Raw genomic sequence first — 24,614 nt, forward strand, 5'->3', positions numbered from 1 at the left:
GAAATGGGAAGCGTGTCACTATCATGTGATGTGATAGTGGAATTTACCAGAATTGAACCTGCCAAGTTTGTAATGATCCTCTTTTGTTTTCCTGGACAGAGCCAAATTCTATAACTGCAACCGCAAATAGTAAGCCTTCTTCCTTATGTAATCACTTGTTCCTTAAATTAGCTTAAACTGGCACAGATACACAAAACCTGACGCGCTTGTTCCTACTATAGTGAGAACAAAAAACCCCGTCCGATTGAAAATGAAATGTTTGATTCCTCTTTTGTCTTCCCATAAAAAAAAAAAACATTTCACATTGGATGACTGGTTGTCAATATAAAACGTGTGTTTCATCATAATATGCAAAAATAACAAATGAGGAGGGCGTTTGATGACTAAACCTGAAGAATACATACTGAAGCTATCAACACTTGTCCCAGCCCTTTTTTGTTGTTGCACCCGCAAATAACCACCTAGGGACATTTATTAACATTCTTTTTGTCCTTATGTAACCGGCAAAATTTCAAGAAAGGCAACTGGACATGTCATCGGAAAGACTTCTTTGGATCAGTATGCACCTGCTCTGATTTCGTTTTGCCAAATACATAATTAAATGGTTCAGGGTAACCCTGCAATGCCCTCACGGAAAATCATTGCTGTTTTGTGTATTGAATTAGTATTTCTATTAACTTTTGAGATGCCTTACAATGTGAGTGCTCAATGAACGCATCTCCATAGTTAATTCACGAGAGAGTACAGTATTCATTTTTGCTTCTCAACATTGCTTTTTTTTATAAAACTGAAAACTGTCACAACACACATCACTATGGTCAGACTATATTTCTCATAATTTTCAGCATGGCATGAATGTGAAATTTATTTGATTTAATATTATTGGTTTATAAATCGTTATGACAACTTTGCAATTACTATACCTGTGAAAAATAGAGACGTATCAATGGAGGTGGTAAATTTGGCGGGGGCTCAGGATACGAGGCTCAAAATCCAAATGAAGTGTAATAGCACATTCGCAATGTTAGGTTCAGGCAACCTGGAACATTTAATGAGCAAAAAGCAGAGGGAAGACAGGGGCCTTTTTCTCGCGAGGAGAGCAGACAGGAACATTCATCTTCTGAAAGCTCCTTCTAGTCTGATTACAATTCCTGTCTGTCTCTCTTTTATTGATTTGGGTTTGCTCTAGGTACAAAAGTCATTGCTGCACTGAAGAGTTGGGGGAGACATTATGTAACAATGAAAACAACCGATTTATGGTCGTGAAGAATGCAGTTTAGAGTCCATGCTGGTATGTTCTTCCTCAGGAACATAAAGCGTGACCCGTTCTGATTTTGCCCTTTGGTCGGCTCACAAAATTGTGACCCGGTTTCTTTCTTGCAGCTGCTTGTGACGCGTCAATTCCTCTTCTTCAGAGTCAACAGTAACAGAAAACATTTATAGTAATCCACCAACATACTGATCGCATAACAAACATCCTAACTGATTGCATAACAAGCATGGAATAACCTATATTTATTATTATTTGTTAATTTTTATGAAATAAAAACCATCAAACGGTTTAGTCGGTCAAAAATGCTGATAGTTTAAAGAAGAGATATTATTTTTTATTTTAGGCACTTGGATGCATGAGGGTTTTTTTCTGTTTTAAACTAACTTGTAACCTGTACGAACCCTGTAAAAAGTAGTTAACATTTCTTGAAAGATGATTTATTATGCTTTTTTCATTGGTACACTTTTTGGTACGCTATTGAAATTTTCATCAATCATGATCCTTTTTATTGTCATCGGGGCAAGTGTGTGGGGACAATAAAGTGTTGGAAAGCGACATTTAAAATAAAGAGTAGCTGCCCATTTGAATTTTCATCCACAATTAAAGCTAAACACCTCACTTTGTAGACTGCCGCATGGAGTTGAGTGATGTCTCAGTGACATCTGAGCCAGACGAGGAAACTTTATTAATCCACCAATACAGCTGCGGGTTATCTTCCCGAGCAGTTGTGGTCCCTCTGAGGTATGTCTCTGACTGAATTTCTTCACATGCTTAATGAAATTTCTTGTGCTGAAAGTGTTCACCTTCAGCTCTGCTCAAGCTAGATTTGAAGGAATAATCTGCAGTTGGCTTTGTTGTTTTTCAACAATATTTACCTTGCCACATGGCTTAAAGCTATATTTGTATACATTTTTTGTAAATCTTTGTCATTCGTGTTCAATTAGGCGATATTTTAAAGACTCGTATCAGAATATGAATGCCAATTTCATTGGCCCATCTATGGCATCTAGCATTGTGTTATGAAGTAAGAGTTTTTCAATGTGGGATTTTCCTTTTTTTGTCAGTTTTGCAGTAGACATAACTACATTAGTAGTATCTATCTAGTCATAGTATCAAAGCATTTGTGCAGAGGTGGATACTGAAATCGATACATCCTTAGTTAAAGGGATATTCCTAATTCAGCCGTTTTTAGCAGTAAAAAGAGAATGTTTTGTTTGCTAACTACTGAGGTGTAAATAATGTAAATGTAAAAAGAATTACAAGACTAATGGTTTCTAATACAACACGGATTGAAGCCAAATATCAATCCATTGTTGTTGAGCAGTAGCACGAGCAAGCTAGATGCTAATGCTAGCGTGAATGCTAGTATAGTGTCCCACTTCCTGTCCCTGAAGCTTCAGCTTGTAAAATGCAGGGCTTATCTGGTCATAGCTAGTAAAAGTAAGATTTTTTTTGTCTATTGATTATTGACAGTAAACTAAGGGGCACGGTTCTATTATTTTATTTTTTAATGTTTCACAGAATCACATTGTGGGCCTGATTAACCCTCTTTGTGACGAATTCCGCTCGCAGGCTAGAGTATTCTGATTAATTTTACACTTGTGGGATACAAATTAAGCAGCAAAATCCACCCATTATTATCCACCACAATGGGCGGCCATTTTGCAACTTGCTGTTGACTGAAAATGACAATGTAATTGCTCAGATGATGTCCATTCAGAGGTTGTTGTGTCACATGACCAAACTCAGAGAACAGATGAGTATGATTTGTTATTACCTGACGTTACGGGTAAAAACATGTAGGTTTGCGGCTTAATTCATATTCCGAGAATACTAAAAATCACAATGCTGTGTTACTGTATTGGAAAAAGTTTTGGAGATTGACTCCAAAATTGCATTTTGCTACTTGCTGTCAGCTGAAAATGTCACAGCTTTGACTATTTTTCGCAAGGGTGGCTTGCCTACCCTAATAAGCATGTATCTATAATAGTGCGACAATGGAATTTTAACTAAACCTGACAATCATGTTTTTCTCAACACACTAGTACCAAAGAAATAACATTTTTATTTAAAATGATTGCAATCAATCTACATTGTGTATATTTTCCCAAGAAATGGTTACTTTGCCTCATTTAAAGCATGCAGCAAAATATCACACTTACGTAAATGATAAGCATGTCACCATTGTGTCAGAGGAATGTTCTAACAGAATTTAAGGTGCCAATTATGGAACGTTCAACACCCATGGACCAACCTTATTTTGTTCTCTTGCACCCGAATAACTGCAACCACAAATTATAACCCAAGGACATTTGTGTTGTTCACTTTTTCTTACGTAATCTGCCAAAACAGGACTAATCTCGATTGTTTGAGCAACATAGTACACCGTGTAACAGTACCAGCCCTCTTTTGAGTACACAGTCAAATACTGTAAATGCGACTAGAAATAGCGATACTGTACGGCTTTTTGTACTCACTTGTTCCTGATGTTAAAAACAAAGGCTTGTTCCTTTATGACACTTAAACGTGTATATCTTATGCAAGTTCCCATCAAAACAACAGTAACTCATTCAATCCCAAAGACGTTTTTTGTCCCCCACCCCCCCAAAATCAATCCCCGGTATTTACTTTTTTCCGACTGTTCGTATTAAGATACTAATGTAATAAATTACATACATAATCGGTTATTGATGCATTATAATTAAGTGCTAATCAATCATTTTGGAGCTAAAGTTACTAAAGTAAGTACTAATCAGTTACTTTAGTACCTAAAGGACTGAGATAATGGAGTAAATCATATTTTATTACCCAAAGTCATCAATTACTTTAGTACTTCACTATCCGAAGTAATTGATTACTTTAGCACTTAATTCATTTAGTGCCAACCATTTTAAGCCAACTGTTTGATGAAAAAAAAAAAAAAAAATCCCCCCCAAAATCAATCCCCGGTATTTACTTTTTTCCGAGTGTTCGTATTAAGATACTAATGTAATAAATTACATAATCGATTATTGATGCATTATAATTAAGTGCTAATCAATCATTTTTGGAGCTTAAGTTACTAAAGTAATCAAAGCTTTATGTAATTAAGTACTAATCAGTTACTTTAGTACCTAAAGGACTGAGATAATGGAGTAAATCATATTACCTAAAGTCATCAATTACTTTAGTACTTCACTATCCGAAGTAATTGATTACTTTAGCGCTTAATTCATTTAGTTCCAACCATTTTAAGCCAATATATATATATATATATATATATATATATATATATATATATATATATATATATATATATATATATATATATATATATATATATATATATATACACACACACACACACACACACACAGTATATATACACAGTATATATATATATGGGATAGAATGTCTGGACTGTTAAAACATAAAAGTATGTCTTTGTGATTGAATAAGTTTATGTCTAACCTGATGGCAACAAAAAAAAAAGAATGCAACCCTTAGTCAAATTGTCCAAACTGCATGCAATTCATTCAATATGGCACTCAAAGGTTAAAAAAAAATAGCAAAGCATACTTACCAATTTGTAGGCTTGCGTTCATTACAGAAAAGTAATTATTTTGCTGCATGCTTTTGAATGGGGACACCATAGCGCCATCTGATGGACAAATCTCTTTTCCATATGAAAGTATTGATTCTCTGATTAAAAAAAAAAAAGTCCTGTCTGCTGCTGATGTCTCTCAACGGAGTCACAGTAGGTCATCATTTTCTGCACACAGACACATTGTAAACAAGCAGACCAGCATAATAAACATCACCCTTGATGTTCGAGACACTCAAATTCATAGTTGCTAGGCTTCAATCACGTCACATTTTATTCATAGATTCTACCCCTCCAACTCCCCCTTGACCTGTTGTGCACTCCATTGAAAAAATATATTTTTGCTATTGATTGCGTTTCCAGGCATCTTTTCATATTAGATTCATATTCATGGTGCACCTGTCGTGGAAGCTGTACAAATAAAAAAAGAGAAAAATGGCTTCAGGGTATGTCTCAGATATTTAATTTATCTACACTAAATTCCTAATAGGAAAGTTGTGCAGTTTGTATAGCTGGACGTGCAACAAGTGTCCAAAATATTGATTGAATGCGTAATGCACACCGCCCCCTGCTGTCCAAAAGAACACACAACCATATTCTTTCTAGACCGCTCCATTTTTTTATTTGAACTCGATTAAATGGCAAAAGACATTTGTTTTAAACAGGGTTAAAAGATGGCACGAAAATTCGTAAAACAAACCTTGATAAACAAATACTATACATTTAGGTATGTACAAGGTGGATAAATAAACCAATACTGACTAGCAATACGATTGTTGTCTTTGAATTGTCTGGGTGTTAGTGCACCGAAAAGAGCGGAAGCGGAAGAAAGCAACATCAGGCACTCATCATTATGAAAACGTCGTTTTGGCTTGAAAACCTGAGACGAGTCGTAGCTGAGCATCGAGCGCTGACCTTTTTAAAGCTTCTGTATGCAATTTGCGCATACACAACCTATACTATAGCACGATGCTATATCTAGTTTATTATTTGGATATGGGACTGATTTACTAACGCTAACCAGCAGCATTTCTCCTTAAAACACCAAATGAAGGGAAAACTATATTTGCCTTTTTGGTGTGTTTATCTTCCTAATATTAAGTCAATCAATTGTTGGTATTATCCAACATTTGCATACAAAAGAAATAAACTGGAATAAAGCTGTAAAAAGACTTATCCAAACACATTAAAGCTGTTTAAAAAAAAAAAAAGTTCTTTTCCTTATGAGAAATATTTTGTTGCCACGCGTTCAGACCTGCTGAGTTCAATGTGCCGGGTGGAGTGAGTGTTGTGGGGGATACGCGACAGTTCGGTTTCTTAGAACCTCCCCCCTCGACTTGATCCTGAACACCTGGCGTGCTGCTTCTTCTTTTCTTGGCCAGCTGAGTCCAAAAGGAGAGGAGGCACCCATCTGGATCCTTCAAGTGCAACATGGCGAGCGCCGAGCAGCGCCTCAATGCCTCTTCATGGAAGACACCTTCTTCTTCCTGGCAGCCAGCATCTCGTAAAAGGGGTCCCTGCTGATGGCGGCCCTGCGCACGCCATCCAAGTTTCAACAATTAGGTTTGGTTCACGCTACAGCTCAATTCTTTACACACACACACGGAAACCTGGTAAGGACTCAAAAAACATGTTTTGGGGAGTGAATGAGTTAAAAACAGAGAACACAGTCAATATTTTTAGCCTGATGAGTTAATTTTAATTGTTTGCCATGACAATAAATACTAACGTGCTTTGGAATTTTATTGGTATCTGTAAAGGTTAAATCAAGACAATTGGAATCTTTTGGTTTTCTGGTGGGGTTTTTTCTTGTTTTCCATAAAACTCAAATAATAAAAAAAATCTTAGGTTAGCATTTCAAAGTGTGGCACAGTATATTATGTGGGGCTCCCTCTAGTGATGAATACTAATTTCAGAGCAGTTTTAGGTTCATTCAAATTCAGTGCAATATATTTAGGTATAGTTGGAGTTAATTGGAATGTGTTCTAAAACATTATTTTTTTTAATAAGAACTCACGACTCACAAATTAAAGGATTCTAAACTTCTCAAATGTGCAGTTGTTGTTAACTGATAGTGACATCACGATCTCAAGGCTCAGGTGACGACCAATCACGATTCATCTTTTCAGAGTTTGGTCATGTGACACCGGAAAACTAAGCCATGAGTCTATGTGATTGTTTTCAGTTGGCATCAACTAGCAAAATTTGTTTTTCAAAGTATGAATTGTAAATGAAATAATATTGGATGATCAAATTAGTTTCTGACAAAATATTAACTTTTTATTGTTGAAAATGGAAAAAATAGAATTGTTCTCATGACATATGAATAAGCTATCACAAAAGGCGTTTTTCTTGTAGTAATTTGAAACTCGCTGGCTTTAGGAATGAGGTGGTCATTGGAAAAATGAATTGAAATAAACGTTGAGAAACATGCGCAGGGAGAGAAGAAGGTCCACGTACTTGATGCTGTTCATCCACTCGTCCTTCTCCTCGGCCGTGGGGGCGGAGATGCGGTAGAAGGTGTGATTGCCCTCCACCACGCGCCCGTCAGCCTCGGTCTTGCACGCCTTGATTACTTGGTCCTTGTTGTCCGGGATGAAAAGCTCAAAGCAGTTCTGTGGTGTGCAGGAAGATCATCGTTATGCAAGGTTACACACTACAAGAGTACTTTAGCGCTGTAGCTATCAAATCTTTAAAAAAAAAAACGTTTATCCTACCGATTATTCACTCGAGCGCACTAGCATTAACGCACTAGCGGTTACCTGTTAGCGACTAAGAGGTCAATAATTTCCTGTTCTTCTTCTTCCACTTATTGAGGAACAGTCCTTTATTGTGAGTGCTTTATTTTTTGCAAGAACTTCATATGATATATAGGAACTTTGTGGAACTATAGCGTAGCTCGCAAATTTCTAAGAACTTTTGGAGGGACCTATGAATGGACCTTACATGCACCAGTCCCATGAACCACAAATAGTACCTCCTTTTGCCAGTAAAATAATTAGTAGGGGGAAAGGAATGATCAATATTTCTGCGCCGTGCAAAAATGAGGCAGAAGAGGGCACTGCGCTTACGGGCTTCTTGTCTTCCACCTCCCTAATGCTGAGGTTCTCCAGTGGGATGATCCCTCGAGGTTCCTTGTCCTGCACACAAAAAGACGCAAGCCCAATGTGAATCCCGGCATCGGGAACGTGTTATCGTAAAGTGGTTCTCACCCACCGTGGTGTATTCAAAGTAGTAGAGGCAGTTGTCGGTTAAAATGAACCATCTCCTCTTCCAGGTCTTTACTCTGCCTCCTGCCAAGCAAATCAAAACAATCAAAGAGGCTCAGTGGGAGAGAGAGGAGAAAGAAAAAAAAACAGAAAAACAATGCGTCAACTCTAGCAACACGGAGGCGGACAGACGTGAGCAGACAAGACAGATGGAAGCTCCCGATGACACCCCGACACCCAAAACGGTGTCCCACCACCACAGGTAGAAAAAAAACAAAAGTTTGCAGATGAAGCTCTGCCCTTATGGGGTTATTCCAAAATTTATGCTGGCCTCACCTGGCCCAATAAACTCAAAGCTCTCAAAAACCCAGCGTGGGGATGCTATTCCACTTGCATACAAATACTGAATTTCCGCACAAACAGGTCAGGTGTTTGTTTAGTCAAGTGCAAACTAGGGAGGCATCTGTTAGAGAGGAGACCTTTGCTTTTATAATATTAAACAACGTTACTTGTGTATTCAAAAATGATCAACCGGAAAATAACATTTTTATCCTGATGGCAAATAGGAGGGGAGCTTTTTTATTTTAGAATGCTTTTAAACCATTACCGCTGCACTATTGTAGGAACCTTTAATTTTAGATTGATATTAAAGAAAACCTGTTATATTACAACTGATATTAAACAAAACTAGAATTTGCAACAGTACTGGAAGATTCGGGGGGTGATTTATTTTTAGAACTTGATATTTTATAGTTTTGACAGAATAAATTGCGACCAGAATAACAATCTATTATCAAGTGGAACTGGAATTAAAAAACCAGCATAACCAGAATATGACATTTTACTTCCTGAAAGTTGAGGTGACAATAAGGAGACGCATCTATTTGGGGAAAGCCTTGATTTTTAGAATTTGAATATTACAAGTGATATCAAGACACCGTGGAGATGAAACAAAACCACAGAAAAAGGGCAGCTATCTATTATCACTTAGGGTGCCATTGACGTGAATGGACATTAATAGGTAACCTACCAAGGCGCGGCAGAGACATCAAAACAGTTTTTTTTTTGTTTTTTTTTTAAACTGGAATGAGCGTACCGAAGTTTTGATAATCAAGCTGGGGAAAAACTGAGTTAAAATGCTCACAATTGGCTGGGAGAAACAAATGAGGACCCTGGCTACAACCTGGGTGAACCTTTTGAACTCGATTTTTCTTTACAAGGCCTCACCTCACCCGTCTTACGCCCGCCGGGACCGTTCAATAACTCGGGCTAAACTGACCCTAGCCGACCTCTGACCTTAGTTTCCTGTGCTGGGAAATCTGATCCGCTTAAGCAGATGGCAGCCTCCCGTTTCGGCCCGAGGAGGATGCCTATGAACTGCATTCTGCTACGCTGAAGCCTCCTATTTCCTGTTGGGGGGCTTTGTTAACAAAAAGTCAAGTCTAGACTACGTGATCCCACCACCATGTTAGTTGAAACACGTCTATTATGACAGGAAAGACAGGGTTATAGATACGGACCGTAGGTTCCGCATGTTGCGACACACTCTTTTATTATCATATGCAGGAATTCAAGATGGATAAGGCTTCCCATCATATCCCAAAGCATCATGATAGGTCAAACATCTTAACATTGTCAGACGGTAGGAGTGGGCAAAGTATGGCTGACCGGCTATGTACAACACATTCTTTTGTTAACACATGTAATTGAATCCTATTCTTTTTGTATTATTAACTTACAATGTTGAAAAAAAATAAATTCCACAAAAACCGAGAAGAATGACATTTTTCATTTGTGTTTGATATATTTCTAGGCATGGGTGAATACTGTTACCTTGCTCCATTTTAAGATATTGGAAGTTCTTTGAGAAATTTAGAAAATTGTCATTGATTTCATGAAATTTTAAGGAAAATGCTATATTGGACTACTTTCTTTTTTTTTGGGCGGGGGATTGTGTTTATCCAAAGTAATGTTGGTACTTGCTATCGGTGAATACTCAAGAGTCAAGCGCTCATACTGGTATCGGGCAAAAAATTGTGGTATTGAACACTTCTTGTTATTATTTTATAAATGTAGAATCTCAGCTGTGTCAAAGGCGGGAAGAGGTTTCAAAAGCATACTTTTTTGTTTAAAGTTAATTGCTCATTATTAGTGGGAATTTTCAATATTCCACATTTCAATCTTTTTGGAAAACAAGAAAAAAACTATTTTAGAACTCATGTTTTTTTTTTATATTGTAACCAAAACAAATAACCAGGTGTGTGAACAAGTAGTAGAATGTATGTTTTAAATATTGTGCTTCTTCCTCTCCAAATCGCCTGGTCGAGCTGTACATTAAAGAAATGTGGCTCTTGAGCCCAAACGTTTGCCCACCCCTGATCCAGACACACGAAGCCCCCTGGCCGCCATCTTGGCAACAAACAAACAGGACGGCAAAGAAGAACACAGAGCTGAGTGTGAATTTTTTTTTTGGCGGGGTTCCTCGTACTCCGACAAAGACAACCTCCTCCAGTGCAAGATTAGCTGGGTAGCGGTTCCAGCACATTGTTGCTAAGAGAGGAGAGGGCAGGTAGATGCTAGAGTGGATACTTGGCAGGTGGCGGTTCAGAGCTTTGGTATTAAAATATGACTGACGGTTTTGTGAAAGAGACAATTTGGAACAAATTACTCCAAATACATTTGTATTTGACTACAGGGGTTCCACTTACAATTGAATCATATTTTGAAACCCTTTGCTGCCTGCCCTGCTTTCTCCAGTCAAGTAGCACACACCCAATCGGCCCGCTGAATAGCAAAGAAAAAGCCACATAGTTGAAAAGCTGCAGTATTCCCTTCCCATACACACAAAAGCAGTACGTATCGTGAACAAAGTCTTTATGTGGCTGCTGCACTCGGGAAAGGGTATAATGCAGCTTCTGGACAAAACGAAACCCACATGAAAAGATAGTGACCATCAGGAGACCTCAACGAGCGAGGTCATAAAGCGAAGAGGAGTCCACGAGGGTGGCGGCCAACCACCCACAGAGATCAAAAGAAAATGAAAGGACACAAAATATAAAAAAAAAAAAAAAAACACCAGCGTGGTGAAGTTGAAATGCATCGATGGAAGGGACAAACAGATAACCACAGACACGAGAAAAACCCAACTGCATGTCGGAGGAGGACAAAAAAGCAAAAATGGCGCACCACCAAAAGCACCGGAGAGCTGAGAGAGAGCGGGTCTTTTGTTTTTGTTTTGTTTGGAGAGCAGGTGTACATACCTCCTGAGGTAGGAAAGACAACAGCCAAAATCATGGGAACAAACAAACAAACGAAGAGGAAAAAGGAAAAAAAAAATCATCAAATTAAATAAATGAAAAGGAATTATTGCACCACAGTGACGTTCATTTGGCTTTTCTGCACTGCTTTTGGTGTCACACTTATATCCACCACAGGGCGGCGCTGTGACACTGAAAAGCTTTGCACAAAATCGCCTCGGCTCCTCTATTGTCACTCATTATAGCCACCTTGATTATTTATTAACCTTTAGCGGAAGACTCTTGATGCCAGCCAGTTGTGCAGATTCACAGTGATTAAAAGGATCAACTTTTTCACAAACCAGAGTGAATCAGTACAAGGAGGAGGAAAAAAGAGGGAAGAGTTGAGGAATCCACCATTGTGATTTTCAACCACCATCAGTTGACCTGTGGAACATCTAAACGCAACAAGGCATCCGAAAAGTGTTGTTTTTGTGTCTATCGCAAACAAAACACCTCAACTTGCCCACATTTTAAACCAACATATACGTTCCATGCTGTCACACACCAAATGATGAAGAATGGGATTAAAATTGTGCATCGTGAAAAGTACATTTTGCTGCTTCTTCCAGTGTGCGTGCCGTAGCCACCTGGAGGCAGTATAACACAAACATAATGATATGCTGTAAAGCAATGCTCCTGAACATTTTTTTCAATGATGTACCCCCAAATTGCTTGATTTATTAAACTTATATCTCTCGGCATACTTTATTCAGCAACTCCAGAAAATGGATTGCATGACTATCTGTTTTATTTCTGGCTTGTCTACTAGAAACCTGTCACTAATGACTATGTGCATCCCTATAAAAGCTAACAAAATATGGGCAAACAAGGTTTTGCAAAGGAGTCCCTCTTACACAATTTAGTAACAAGTTGTTTTCCTGTTCATTTGATCTTAATTCGAAAAGAAGACTGTTATGTCCGTGTCATGGCATTTGCCAATACCAAAAAGTACTATATTGCCTTTCAATATGCTAATAGTATATACTTGCTACACACACTTGACTGACTTCCTTTCCTGGGTGTGTGTGTGTCAATGTAAGCATCCATCTTCAAACATTTATAGGCCTCCACATATGGCGGTCTGATCTCAAGACCACATTCATAATTCATGAAAACATGGCATCTCCTACGTCCGCATCAAGTGTGGACACGAACACACCCACACGAACACTCACAGGTTGTTGGCCTCATTTTTAACCCACTTGGGCCTCTGATGTACGTGCTGCTAGTTAATCTATGCAACAACATAAAACACTTGGGATGATCATTATTTTTTCCATTAAATAAATATTTTTGATGATGAATCATTACTCACCCAGTTTTAGCAGCCAGCCTTCTCTGTCGGGGTTGAAGAAGGTGTGTGTGAGGTCGTTGCCGTCGTCCTCCGGGATTTTGAAAGGCTCGTTCTTGATGCTTTCATACAGATTCTGCGTTGGGAGAAGAATGTGATTTACACACAGGCAGCTTGGAATTGTTGAGAAGAGCTTCCAAACCAAACTCACCCTGAGCAGGTCTTCGGGTAGGTCTCCCCCCTCGTTGATCCCCCGGTTCATAGAGATGAAGCGCTCTACAGTGGGCTTGTCCTTCACGTTGGGGTTGTGGAGGCTGGTGTTGAGCATGATGATGGCGAACGACAGGATGTAGCATGTGTCTGCAATATATAAGTCGTAGACAGTTCAACAATACTCTGCGATCAAATCTGAAACAATACCCCATTCTTTGCTCCCAGTTTGCCAGGTACAGTGAGGTAATCGAATTTTGGTATTGGCTCAACACTACTCCACAGTTTGAAAGTTAGATTAGTGCTGCCACAGTTCTATTGAAAGCCCCGGCATGCGGCTGACGAAGCAGCACTTTATCTGTCATGCAGGGCTGTTAAGCAGCCTCCATGCATTATGCACATCCATCTGCATCCATGATAGAGCCGCTCATCTATGTGCATTATTCCCAAAAGGCGGACAACGCCTAAAAGAAATCCTTGGCAGACTTTGTGTCTGCTAAAGAAAGTAAAGTAGCTTGGCACGCCATTAAGCCCTTCCCATTTGAAATAATGGCGTATATCAAACAGTCAATCATGATTATAAGGGAGCTAAATTGAAAAGGTTCTGAGCTGGCACCTGTGGATTGAAAAACGCCTGGGTTGCACTGGCAGTAGCGCTGAGCGAAGGCCTCCATCATGCGATCGATCTTCTGGGCTTCTCCCGGGAGCCGAAAGCTCCACAGGAACTGTCTGGGAGGACAAAGGTCGTGGTCAGGATGGGGAGATGAAAAGCACGCGGAGGGTGGTGGGCATGATGTGGGATAATATGATTTTGTGGTTATTATACATGCACCGGCCTTTGTTTCTGAGTTTGAAGCAGATGCGAAATAGCGACTAGCGCCTTACCTTAGGGCCTGAACCAAGTTGAGGTCTGTGAATTCATGAAGTTCAACAAATGCGTGGAGGACCTGTATGTTGAATTCATCCCTACAAGGCAAACAAACAAACAAAACCTTTGATAATATAACAAGCACAAAATCATAATTTAAACAAAAGGTCTGGGTAAAAGTGACTGTTGAGGGCTATAGAATCAGAGTGAAGATGTGTGGGTCGTAAAGGGAACGCACTCCCATCAGGCCCACTCCTTTGCTAATTCATTTATCTCATCTATACGATGACATCATCCGGCAACCCGTATGCCCTTCGCAGTAAACAATCTGACCCGTGAGCTCACGCGGCATCACTCCCAGCAGACCAGCATCAGATCCGATCGCTAAGAAGAAAAAGGTCGCTCCCAGACCCCGCCCTTAATGCGCGACTGTCTGACCTGTAATCCCCGCATACTTAATAATAATTAAAAAAAAAAAAAAACAGCGTCATTTCCTTAGAAACGCATTTGGCAACGCTTGGATCAGGAGCACAATTTTCAATTTCCCTTAAATGATGAAGGCAGTGTTTGGAGTGACTAAGACAATTGAAAGCAGATGGAGACGAGTGAGGAGCAGACATTGTCTAAATGTGGGACCAATAAAGTATATTTGGGAACGGATGGGCGTGTCCTCACACCACGGGGAATGTGAGCAATAGGGAAAATATGCACTTCTCTCAGTAGAAGTATTCATGATCGTGGAGTCCTTACCTTTCCCCGAGATAATCTCCAATGGCCGTTTTATTCAGGCCCTCCCCTTTGCAGAGGAACTGAGCGATGTCATCGCTAGTGTTCTTCAGCAGGTCGTTCTCAATGAGGAACTGAATTCCCTAGAAGGATTAAAAAAAAACAAAAAAAACCTCAGTCACAATACTGAGGTATGACAGTAATCAATCACTTACCTTTTTGGGGTCCATGTTGAATTTCTTTCGCCCCATGGCCACCTGTTTGTTCCGCTGCATGGTTTTCCTAAAAAGTCAGATGAGCTGCTGTTATTCGTGAACGTAATGGATCAATCGCGGGGCTAGGATGAGCCAGCTCCAACTACCAAAACCCATCTGCAACCATCTGCACACATTAATACTATTTACTAATTGGAATTGATGCATTGTTTTAAATATTTATGTCATCACCTGCTGTGATAGTTTTTATAATTTCTATACACTTAGACACAGGACTGATTCAAAACCCAATTTCTAAACTATGAGGCAGATAACCTAACCACAAGGCTACCGTGCTGTCACACCAAACAATTTTGATTAATTCCCCAAACCGCAGAGTCATCTTTATCCCATATGACTCATAAATCACATTACAAAATGATATTTCCCGCCAACGACTCATGTTGACCCTCACTCCTATGACTAATCCCGCTTATGGGAAGAAGTCCTTTCTCAGGCCTGGAGCTGTTCAGGGGGTCAAACAGGATTTTTAAAGGTACTGCCATCGCCATGGTGACCTCCCCAAGCTTTCTTCGCCACTCCCGCCGGGATTCCTTTGGCTTTTGTCTGCTAGTGGGCTCTTTAAAGTAAAACAGCGGCAGACAACAGACAAACATGACCATGGCGCGTCGCCGTGATAACGCCGCGATGGCATCGAGGAGATGCAACCCTTAATGGATTTGGGAAGAAAGCCAAAGTGCGGCATGATTTATCTGCCGTTGATGGGATCTCCCTGACCAAAGTAGTCGACCCCAGCGCCCCCTTTCCCTCGGGACCGTGCATTGTCTGCCTTGGCCCACTGCATTATTCAATGAGGGCTCCCATCATGTGGGGTGTGAGGGGGGTGTTCCTGATAAAACATTTAAAGTGCCATAAAAGCACGGCCAATGTGGGAGGAGTATTTGCTGTGACGAAATAGCCATCGACTATCAATAATTGACAGCTTCGTTTGCTAAGTAAATAGAAGGCAAACAAGTCAATTTAGGTGACAGAGTGTGTGTGTGTGTGTGTGGGGGGGGGGGGGGGTGCAGGGGATGGTTACCCCCCTTTTTCACTGCCTTTAAATAAAGGCATTTAGGACAGCGGCAGACTTGCGAATACCCACTTTTGCTGGGTTGTGGTGATATACAATGAGCTGATAAAGCTGTATTTTTGGGGGGATATTTGAAAGAGGCTCTCTCTTACCTCTCCTCGCTGGAACCCAGGTTCTCAATCTCGTTGGTGACCTCTGCTATCTCATCCTTCAGCCGCTGTGGAAAAGAAAATAGTGCTCATGTTAATTATTGCTATTCAATTTGGAATCGCTTATTTACGTTAAAATACTTTTGCTGACAAAAAAACAAGTTCTGTAAATTTTTTATCAAATCCAGATATGAATACCTTCAAATAAAATGTCCATCCATTTTTCTCCTAGTCCGTATTCGTGTTCTAATGTCAAACAAAACTATTTTTGTTTCCAGTAAATAACCAAATTGAACATAGTTTTCCTCACTTTGTTCATTAAAACTGCTTACTTTCATGACGATTGGCCACAGAACAAAACGTGGTCTTCACATTTTGAAGAACAGTTCTGCATATGTGAACACCTTGTTCTAAAGAAAGGTTGTTGCGAACCATGGTTTGATTAGTGGTTTGGCTCCATGTTTTATTCACACAGGAGAACACTAAAAATCATTGTATTCAACATTCGAAATAATCATTATACAGGGTTTGTAATAGTCCTATCTTGATATATGAATTTAAGAAAAGTGCCTCGATTCATATCCACTTCCCAGGCATAACTATTTATTTCAGGCCGCACCACAAAGGCGACATCTGTGTCGTCAAGAGCTGCGCAATCCCGACGCATTCCTCAAATGCTTGCCTCCGCAAACAATGGCCGGGTGCACACAAGAGGCCTTGACCCGCAAGACCGGCGTGGGAGGCAACAAGGGGGGGGGCATTCAGCATGCGTACTACCAATATGTAGAGGGGAGGGTGATGGGGGCGTGGCTTTGGAGGGCGATGCCAGTCAAAGCTCATTTAAGTCCCAGTTTCAGCCTGCGGCGTTTGTCTGCGGGGACAGTTGGAAGTCGATTCTCCCGCAGGGACATATGGACATGGGGCATAACAATCTGTCACCCCTATGTGTCAATTGTCTAGCCAACTTGGAGAGAGCCTATTCTATCTGAATGCTTCACATGATGCATTAAATATCACACTTCGAATCACTTAGCATACAGCAACCACTTTAAAGAGAGATTTTCGTTTGAATGGCTCAACCGTGAGCACAAATGTTTTGCTGGGGAAATGAGATCTGGGTAGGAAATACCCGACATTCCATTTGGGTTGAAATGTGTGGCAGGGGAATTTGTAGGAGTAGTGGGGGGAACTCTGAGGCGTGGTGAATGAGTTAAAACAAATATTTTTACATTGTTTTGCAGGTCCAAATATAAGGACTCACCCGCAGAGGCGGGAAGTTTATGACAGTTTTTGGTTTTCTTTGAAAGGGAAAGCAGTCAACAAAGTAGTTGCATTGTAAAAGGCTCAATCCGTGTAGTTGTTGCATACAATACAATGCCCTATTTTTAGTTTAGATTAGATACTACAGTATATGTGCAGTACAAATCTGAATAGCAGTAAGATATTTCAAGAGCACAAGAGGGACAAAACAAAACTGAGCAGAGCTCAGCTCATGTGACGTCCATTAATACTTATGTGTCTAATTCCGAATTTTAAAACTTTCGAGGTTCCACTGTATTCTTTAGGGATGTCTGGTTCCACTTTTTGTAGATCGATACCAGTGTGACTATGTAACTCGAGAATTATCACTAAAACCAAGTACCAATGACACTATGTTTTTGAAACAATAAATTTACACAAAAGAACAATGACAGATCACCTATATATTCTAATAAAGTATGTTTGTCCATATGTATGTCCATTTTCTATTCTTCTAATTTCTAGTTTGTGATCGTAAAACTGCTCCAAGAGTTCATCCGATGCTAGTATCGACATTCCTTTAGGAGTACTGATACTTTTAAATAAGGCCAGAGTATCAGCCAGATACTGATCATTGGTACTTACTCCTAGTATTTTATTAACCTAAAAATACCTGAATATCCTCCAGCAGCTCCAGCTTGCGCCGGCGGATGTTCTCCAGCTCTTGCTGTTCCTCAGGAGTAAGGTCGTCCGGCACTAGGTAGAAATGGGAGATAAACACACAAGGCACCAAAATATAAAAATAGTTTTGTCCTTTTTCAATCGTTTCAAAAAACACCTAATCACAAATAACATTGCTGAATAATGTGTGTTATATTTAAACATTCCTAAATATTACGACAGGATTTTAAGACAGGTGAGTAAACGGAGTAGACTAATTCATTTCCAGTTTAAAGATGTAAGTAGCTATATTTTCTCAGTAGATATTCATTAGAATGTATCATCATTTCTTAATAATTGATTCCTCTTTACGGAAGCACAGCTCCCACATGACTTCTGTTAAAAGTGTACTGTAACAACTAAGCACTAGTAGGCATGTTATGCTACTTTACATTTCAGATTAGATTAGCAGTTAGCATGCTTTTGCGTCCTCTCCTGTTTTCTGATTCCTTAATGCAAAGCGTAATTAATGACTCCTATGAGTTGATGGATGATTGGATGTACCACACACAACTGGTAGCTCTTTGGTTAGATGGGCTTGAGGCCTTTTTTACTCTAAGTAAGATATGATGACAACATAAACAAGTGCTATCATGATTGGTCAGTATGGTCAAAACCCATACTAAAGACCAATGTTATACCTTTTTCCACCCAACGCACATCACAAAACTTCAACCGTTTAGCTTGACCTTAAAGGCAGTCAGTGGGGGACTATCGGGGATTAACCCCTGTGACCTCTTTTTTCAGTTTCATTACATCAGTAGCAGGGTTCAAAGGCTGAAGTAGAGCGTGGCCCATGCTGATTTGGTGGTTGTTTGTCAAGTGTTAGGAACATAATGCGAATGTAGCGGAGAGATAAGTGCAAGAATTCATATTCAATTACCAGAGAGGTCTGACGAACAATAAACAGTACTGCAACGTAAGACTAAATTGACAAAAGGTTAACTGAATGTTGATTGCCATTAACCTATAGCATCACAAGCTAAGCAGCTTCATAACTCTCTAAAGATTTGAGCATTCATGGAAACAACTCCCAACAACGAGGTCCAGAGTGGAACAGGACAAAATGCGGCCTCATCCAGGTTGGTACCAAGCTATGTCATTTCCCCGAACACAAGTAGCACCGCAGGCAGGAAACCATCCACTCAAATTAAATGCTAGGAGCTGCTTGTTTCCCTTCTTGTCTGAGACTCACCACTTGGCTGTTAGTCAGAGAACGTCTGGCCTGGTCTGGCCTGATGAAAAGAGGCAGTCATCGGAAAAGGACAGAAAGAGAGAAAGCGAGAAGGGCAAGTGATGAAGGTGGAACTAATGCATAAGACCTTTATAGCAACGTGACAGGGGCAGATGAGAGTGATGAAATGTCCTCATCCAGACACCCACATGTACTTTCTCTTTCAAACAGCAGTCTGAATGTGTAAGAGAGAGAAGTTTCCAGATCCTTTTGAACTACAACAATTCTGTCACAGCACAGAAGTACAGCTTTGGACAGTAGAGTTCCTGGATGGTTGAAGCAGTTCCTCGTGCGCGGCTGGAAGGTCACAGATCAAGGGACTCACAATTATAGCTCGCTCTCCCACTGCGCCGAAGTCCACTAATAGTCATGCAGATTGCCACGCTGGCCAAAGAGGCAGATGTCTCATTTCCATCCAGATTGCAAAAAGACTCTCCTTGGAAAATAGGGAAGTTAGGATTCAGAAAACTGGCAGGATAACTCAGTCCTTGCGGACGTGACCCAATTTAGGAAGTGATTAGAACACACAAGGGCCCAAACTTTGACTGTGCTAACAATATTGCACCTGAGCTACCAAGATAAACTATGTTTAGACATATATCATGAACTCAATGTCTCAGTTCAGATATGAAGTGGTTGAGTTCACATCGATTTAGTTTTTGTGATACAAGGCACTATCAGAGCACGTGAGCCACAAGTGTTATGAAGCAATCTAGGGCCTTCAATTCGGAAGGAACTGTGACATGACAATAACATTTCTATTTCAAGCAACCGCATCTATCTGGTCCTGAGACACGCCTCATTAAGATTAATTGCCTGCTCCACCTCTTCTGAAACATCCTCTTTCAACATAATTCGTTTATGTACAGCATGCACATGTTAGGGGTCGAACGTCTGGTCCCAAAAGACTAAAAATGTAAAGAACCTGGTTTTGGGCCATCCTTACATTTGGTTATCTTGCTCTTCCAACCCCAAGGATCCAATCAATCGACCCAGAGTCCAAGCCAATAAAAGCTCTGGCTCTAACAAGAAACAGTCTACTTCATGATTAGCTATAATGCATTCAGCACAGATCACAAGAACAATCAATCACTTATGTTAGAATTGCCACTAAGACACAGATGACCAAATACGCGGTTGTCCATTAGGCGTCCCCATATGCACGCTGTCGTTTTAGCCACAAAAGGTGATGTAAGATTCATAAGCAGACAGAATCTCATTAAGACGAGACCCACTGGGAATGCTGTGAGACCACACACCTTCAGGCCCGAAACCAAACAGCCTGCAACAAAGACGAGTGGGGTCAGTAAAATGGGCACAGACCCAAATAAACTTGGTCACCATTGACCTCCCGAATGACTTTTTATAGCCACACACATGGACACAATATAAGCTGGAGCCAGTAGACCACCAGTTATGAATCATAAATCCCCAACGCATACGACCTGTACTGTGGGAGAAGACGTCCTAAGAGAAAGAAAGTTGTGTTGTCGTGATGTGTGGGATGGAAACTGAGTCGGTGGAATGATCCCAGGGTGAGTTAAAGTGGGATCAGGAGAATTCCGGAAGGTGCAAGTGAAGGAACAAACGTTCCATCGCATGAAAACATGAAAACATTAAAAATGTCTATCGAATTACATGATAAAGTCGCGGTTCTTTCACGATTTTTCCCCTCAGGATGATGAGCTGCACTTTTATAGGCTGGACATATGATCTAGTCTACCAAACCTCAACCCCACCTACTCTGACAAATAACACAACGCGGTCAGGAACAAAAGCGTTCAATCCTCTCAGATGTCAGTAAACCTTACCAAGAGACAAGACAAGACATCCATCGTGGAAGTCTTTTAGGTCATTCTGATTGCTGGAGAGGTCCGAAATGGCAGATCAAGCAAAACCATTCTGATTTCCAATCAGCTGATCACTCACCTGAATGACAAATTCTCCAAGGAGTCCAGCTTTTTTTGTCTAACTCTTCTTATTCCGAGACTTTCTTGACAAAGCGATTGAAAAAAAAGATGATTTGTCAGCTTCTGCGAAGCACAGCATCCATCCTCATGAGGCAAAAATAGATACTAGGTTTTCCAGCTGTACAACAGAGTGAGCGGCGCTCCGCCGGCGTCCAGCATGAGACACGTGGGATGCAGCCGCCCTCCTCCCCCGTCTCCATCTCTTTCTATTTTGCCTTCACTTGCTTTAGACGAGGAGGCTCCACCCTGTGGCCATTCCTTACTCTGCCTCCTCCTCCTCCTCGCATAAAAACACAATATAGGGAGGAGCAATGTGGAGGGAAATAACAACACACATATAAATGTTCCTTAATTGATATTTCATGCCTTTTTCACTTCAAACGTCTTCTACAGTTTCACATCTAGTCATATTTTTGGACATTCTAGGTCCAACCCGTCACTGCCAGGTCTAAACAAAACCGATTTATTGAACCACCAAGGCGCCAGTGAATTGTGATAACCGAAAAAAAAAAAAAGTTTGATGGAATTTATGAGTATGCGGCCATTTTTTGAGACACTCCAACTAACACCAGCAGACATGAGTCAGCCCTTTACGTCGGAGGACTCTCGCTCCTGACAAGTCATGCGATCAGTCACACTGATTCACACCTACTTGCTTGACAATGCACATCTATGCTCGGGACAATCATTTCTCTACTCAGTATAGAGTGATGAAATGTGTGTTTATGGCATGTGCTTGCCACCTTTTGTCTGTCTGCATTTAGTGAGTCAGTTCAATATTCTATTGTGTCTCAAGATGGAAAAGCGCCATTCCTAAATCTATGTAGTGAGAAGAGACAGCGATGTGGTTTTCGATTAATTCTGTTCTTGTTTGCTTGCCTATTAGGAAGGCTTTCCCAGTTTAGTGGAAAATCTTTCCTATGAATGCATCTCAATCAGAAATACCCCCAAAAGAGCACATTATCATCCTTGATTAGTTTGGATTTCACTGACATTACACGCTGGTTTTGTCTGATTGAGAGTGTCGTCCCGCCTGGTTTGTCGTCGCCGTGCCAACGAGCGTCATGAAATGATGATGAGGTTTGTGGTCAATCTAGAAGCCAGTAGTTTGACAGTTTGGATTTTCTGGGAATTCTTCCAGGTGAACTCTAATGAGGTCTTTAGAGAACACAAATACCCATTTAAAAATACAGCAGCCTCCAAAAGTGGTACAATCTGAAGCTCAAAGCAATCTTTCGAAGAAAAAAAGTGTATGCCTCAAACTCACCATCCACAACCTGATTTTTTTTTTTCCTTTCCACATATATTGCTGAGAATCTCTGACAAAATGGTAACACGCTCACAAGAGAGAATCTACGAATACACAGCAAATGTTTTCCCAAATTATAATGACATGCTCTCACAATACACTGAAATATGCATTGCGCCGAAGCATTAGAACGTTTTACGAGCACGTGCGAGGGAAGAAATTTTAGTTTGTGTGTGTGTTTTTGAGTTGTGTACATTGAGAGCATTTCAGTGGTGTGGATGAGATGCAAAAAATTCTGCATGAGTGAAGCATTTCAGTAGTGTGTTTATACCCTTGATGGCAGCATTTTAGTTGTGTGCATTGGAGTGTTTCAGCTGCGTGCATGTGAGCATTTCACTGGCGTATATGAGATTTTATTACTGCATGGTTATTTCAGTAGTGTAAGAGTTATTCACTAGTGTGAACGAGATGAATGTACTACGCGAGGGCTTTCAGGTTTAAGAGCATTTCAATAGTGTGCATGAGAGGATGTCATTAGTGAGTGTTTCAGTAGTGGGTGTAAGAGCATTTTAGTACGGTGCCAATGAGACTTAATATGTCCCTGATGCCCCCTCACAGCAGAAAGATACTTAAAATATCAACTCTTAAATGTACAGTTGAGATTTTATGATGCTACCATCTTTGATTTCAGTTTACCAGGCTAATTTTAAATTAGAACAACTTGCAAAGCAACCAGCAAGTATTTTTCAACAAGACATATAATGCCACCATTATATGCACTATGAGCAAACTAACAGGAAGGTTCGTTTTTTGCACAAATATAGTTAGTATAGCAAGGCCGCTGTGAAGGAATGTTGAAGGGAATGTATAGCGAGGCTGCCACAGCTTGAGTGTCAAACCAAACACATGGACAAAAACACAAACATCCCGCAGCTGCACTCGCAAAAGCATAATCCGTCACCGCGGATGCTAAAATATGTTGCTTACTTTCAATAATCTAGGTGTTTTTACACGCCGAGGGAGCGGAAGTGCCATTTGGACGTACAATGTGAGCCTTTGTGCTAAGACGGCCACTAGCCTTGATTCTTATCATTGCCACCCAATTATCAACATCCTCTCAGCAACTACAACACACCCAGACAAGCCTGTGAACCTCTCTAGTGCGTTGGTGGCAAGTAACAAAAAAACCTTTTACATCCTTTCTGTATTGGTGTAAATTTCTCAAGAATCGATTTTATTTGAGTATTTGTTTTTCTGATTATCTTTTACAAAATACTAATTTTCTTTGGTGCAAATACATTTTTTTGTAACGTGTTTATATATCTAGTATCTACATTTACCAGCTTTGCGCGAGTGGCACAGCCTTCTTGGGTTATTTATACTGTACAGTATTTGCCAGCTTTAAATCACATAATAGCGAGTTTGTAGCACATTCAAAATTAGACGGACACCACTTCCTGTGTAGCGTAATTTTCAAACGTCAGGCTTCCTGTTTGTTGAGCTTTCTCACACACCGAGGGAGTGAAACCAAACCACGCCCATTCTTTGGGAGCGCTTTCTTCTCTCATTCGCAAGGTGAGCATTCAGCTTAAAGTGGAAGCAGGCCAAGTACTGTATTTGCTTTCTGCATTTACATACCACAAACAAGGCATGTCAGCCATAGTTAATCGCCTGCCTGTCATACTCCTAAGGCCTAAGCCGTACCTGAGGACCTGAAGCATCATTTTGCGCCAAGAAAATGCAACAGCAAACATGTCTGTACCTGCTGCCCACGTGCCTCAAAAACAAAAGCTCTATCATTGGCTGAGACTTCTTGTTGATGTTTTTATTCAAATGGATGGTTAACATATACAAAAAGAGTACTAAAATTGAACCGCCATGCTATTCTTATGTAATATTGTGAGAGTTTAGTATTTTAAAAGTTAAACTTGCAAATTTGGCTTTTTTAATTGCCACCAGTAGTAAGTAGAGAGACTTTAACATTTTAAAAGCAAAATTTGCAGATTCCTTGGCTTATTTTATTTGCCAACAACTCAGACGTCGATACATAAAATACCTCGATATCTGATACTGAATTGATACATGAACATATCTTCAAACGAGCATTTGTTTTAAAGATGAAAAATCACAATCAAATAAAATCAAGAATTAACAGCTGATCACCTATTAAACATTTCAATTACTTAACTAACAAGCAAAACCAAATTTATCTTTCAGGTGCTGAAAATATATTTCAAACAATTAATTAAAAACTTAAAAAAGGGAGAAAACGGGATGCAAAAAATTATCGTCTGAATTAAAGAACAG

General features: G+C 40.1%; 1 protein-coding gene across 3 annotated transcripts in view; it reads right to left on the reverse strand.

Annotated features, from left to right (window-relative positions):
- Window positions 1-5,303: 5,303 nt before the first annotated feature.
- The window catches only part of LOC148410440 (cytohesin-1), a 30,334-nt gene continuing 11,023 nt past the window's right edge, over window positions 5,304-24,614 (reverse strand). For 2 of the 3 annotated variants that reach the window (XM_088436942.1, XM_088436941.1), the window contains exons 2-13: window positions 17,808-17,890; window positions 15,899-15,963; window positions 14,675-14,741; window positions 14,484-14,602; window positions 13,751-13,831; window positions 13,482-13,594; window positions 12,867-13,015; window positions 12,680-12,791; window positions 8,073-8,149; window positions 7,928-7,996; window positions 7,317-7,471; window positions 5,304-6,388 (exon numbers count right to left, since the gene is read on the reverse strand). In XM_088436942.1, the coding sequence (XP_088293068.1) occupies window positions 6,310-6,388; window positions 7,317-7,471; window positions 7,928-7,996; window positions 8,073-8,149; window positions 12,680-12,791; window positions 12,867-13,015; window positions 13,482-13,594; window positions 13,751-13,831; window positions 14,484-14,602; window positions 14,675-14,741; window positions 15,899-15,963; window positions 17,808-17,890 (1,169 nt within the window). In that variant the 3' untranslated portion in view covers window positions 5,304-6,309. Of the gene's footprint in view, window positions 6,389-7,316; window positions 7,472-7,927; window positions 7,997-8,072; window positions 8,150-12,679; window positions 12,792-12,866; window positions 13,016-13,481; window positions 13,595-13,750; window positions 13,832-14,483; window positions 14,603-14,674; window positions 14,742-15,898; window positions 15,964-17,807; window positions 17,891-21,017; window positions 21,225-24,614 lie in introns of those variants that run through there. The other variant, XM_088436943.1, reaches the window with a different exon arrangement.

The sequence above is a fragment of the Hippichthys cyanospilos genome, chromosome 16 (genome assembly GCF_059441005.1).
Source record: "Hippichthys cyanospilos isolate Australia breed blue-spotted pipefish chromosome 16, RoL_Hcya_1.0, whole genome shotgun sequence".
NCBI classification, from domain to species: domain Eukaryota; kingdom Metazoa; phylum Chordata; class Actinopteri; order Syngnathiformes; family Syngnathidae; genus Hippichthys; species Hippichthys cyanospilos.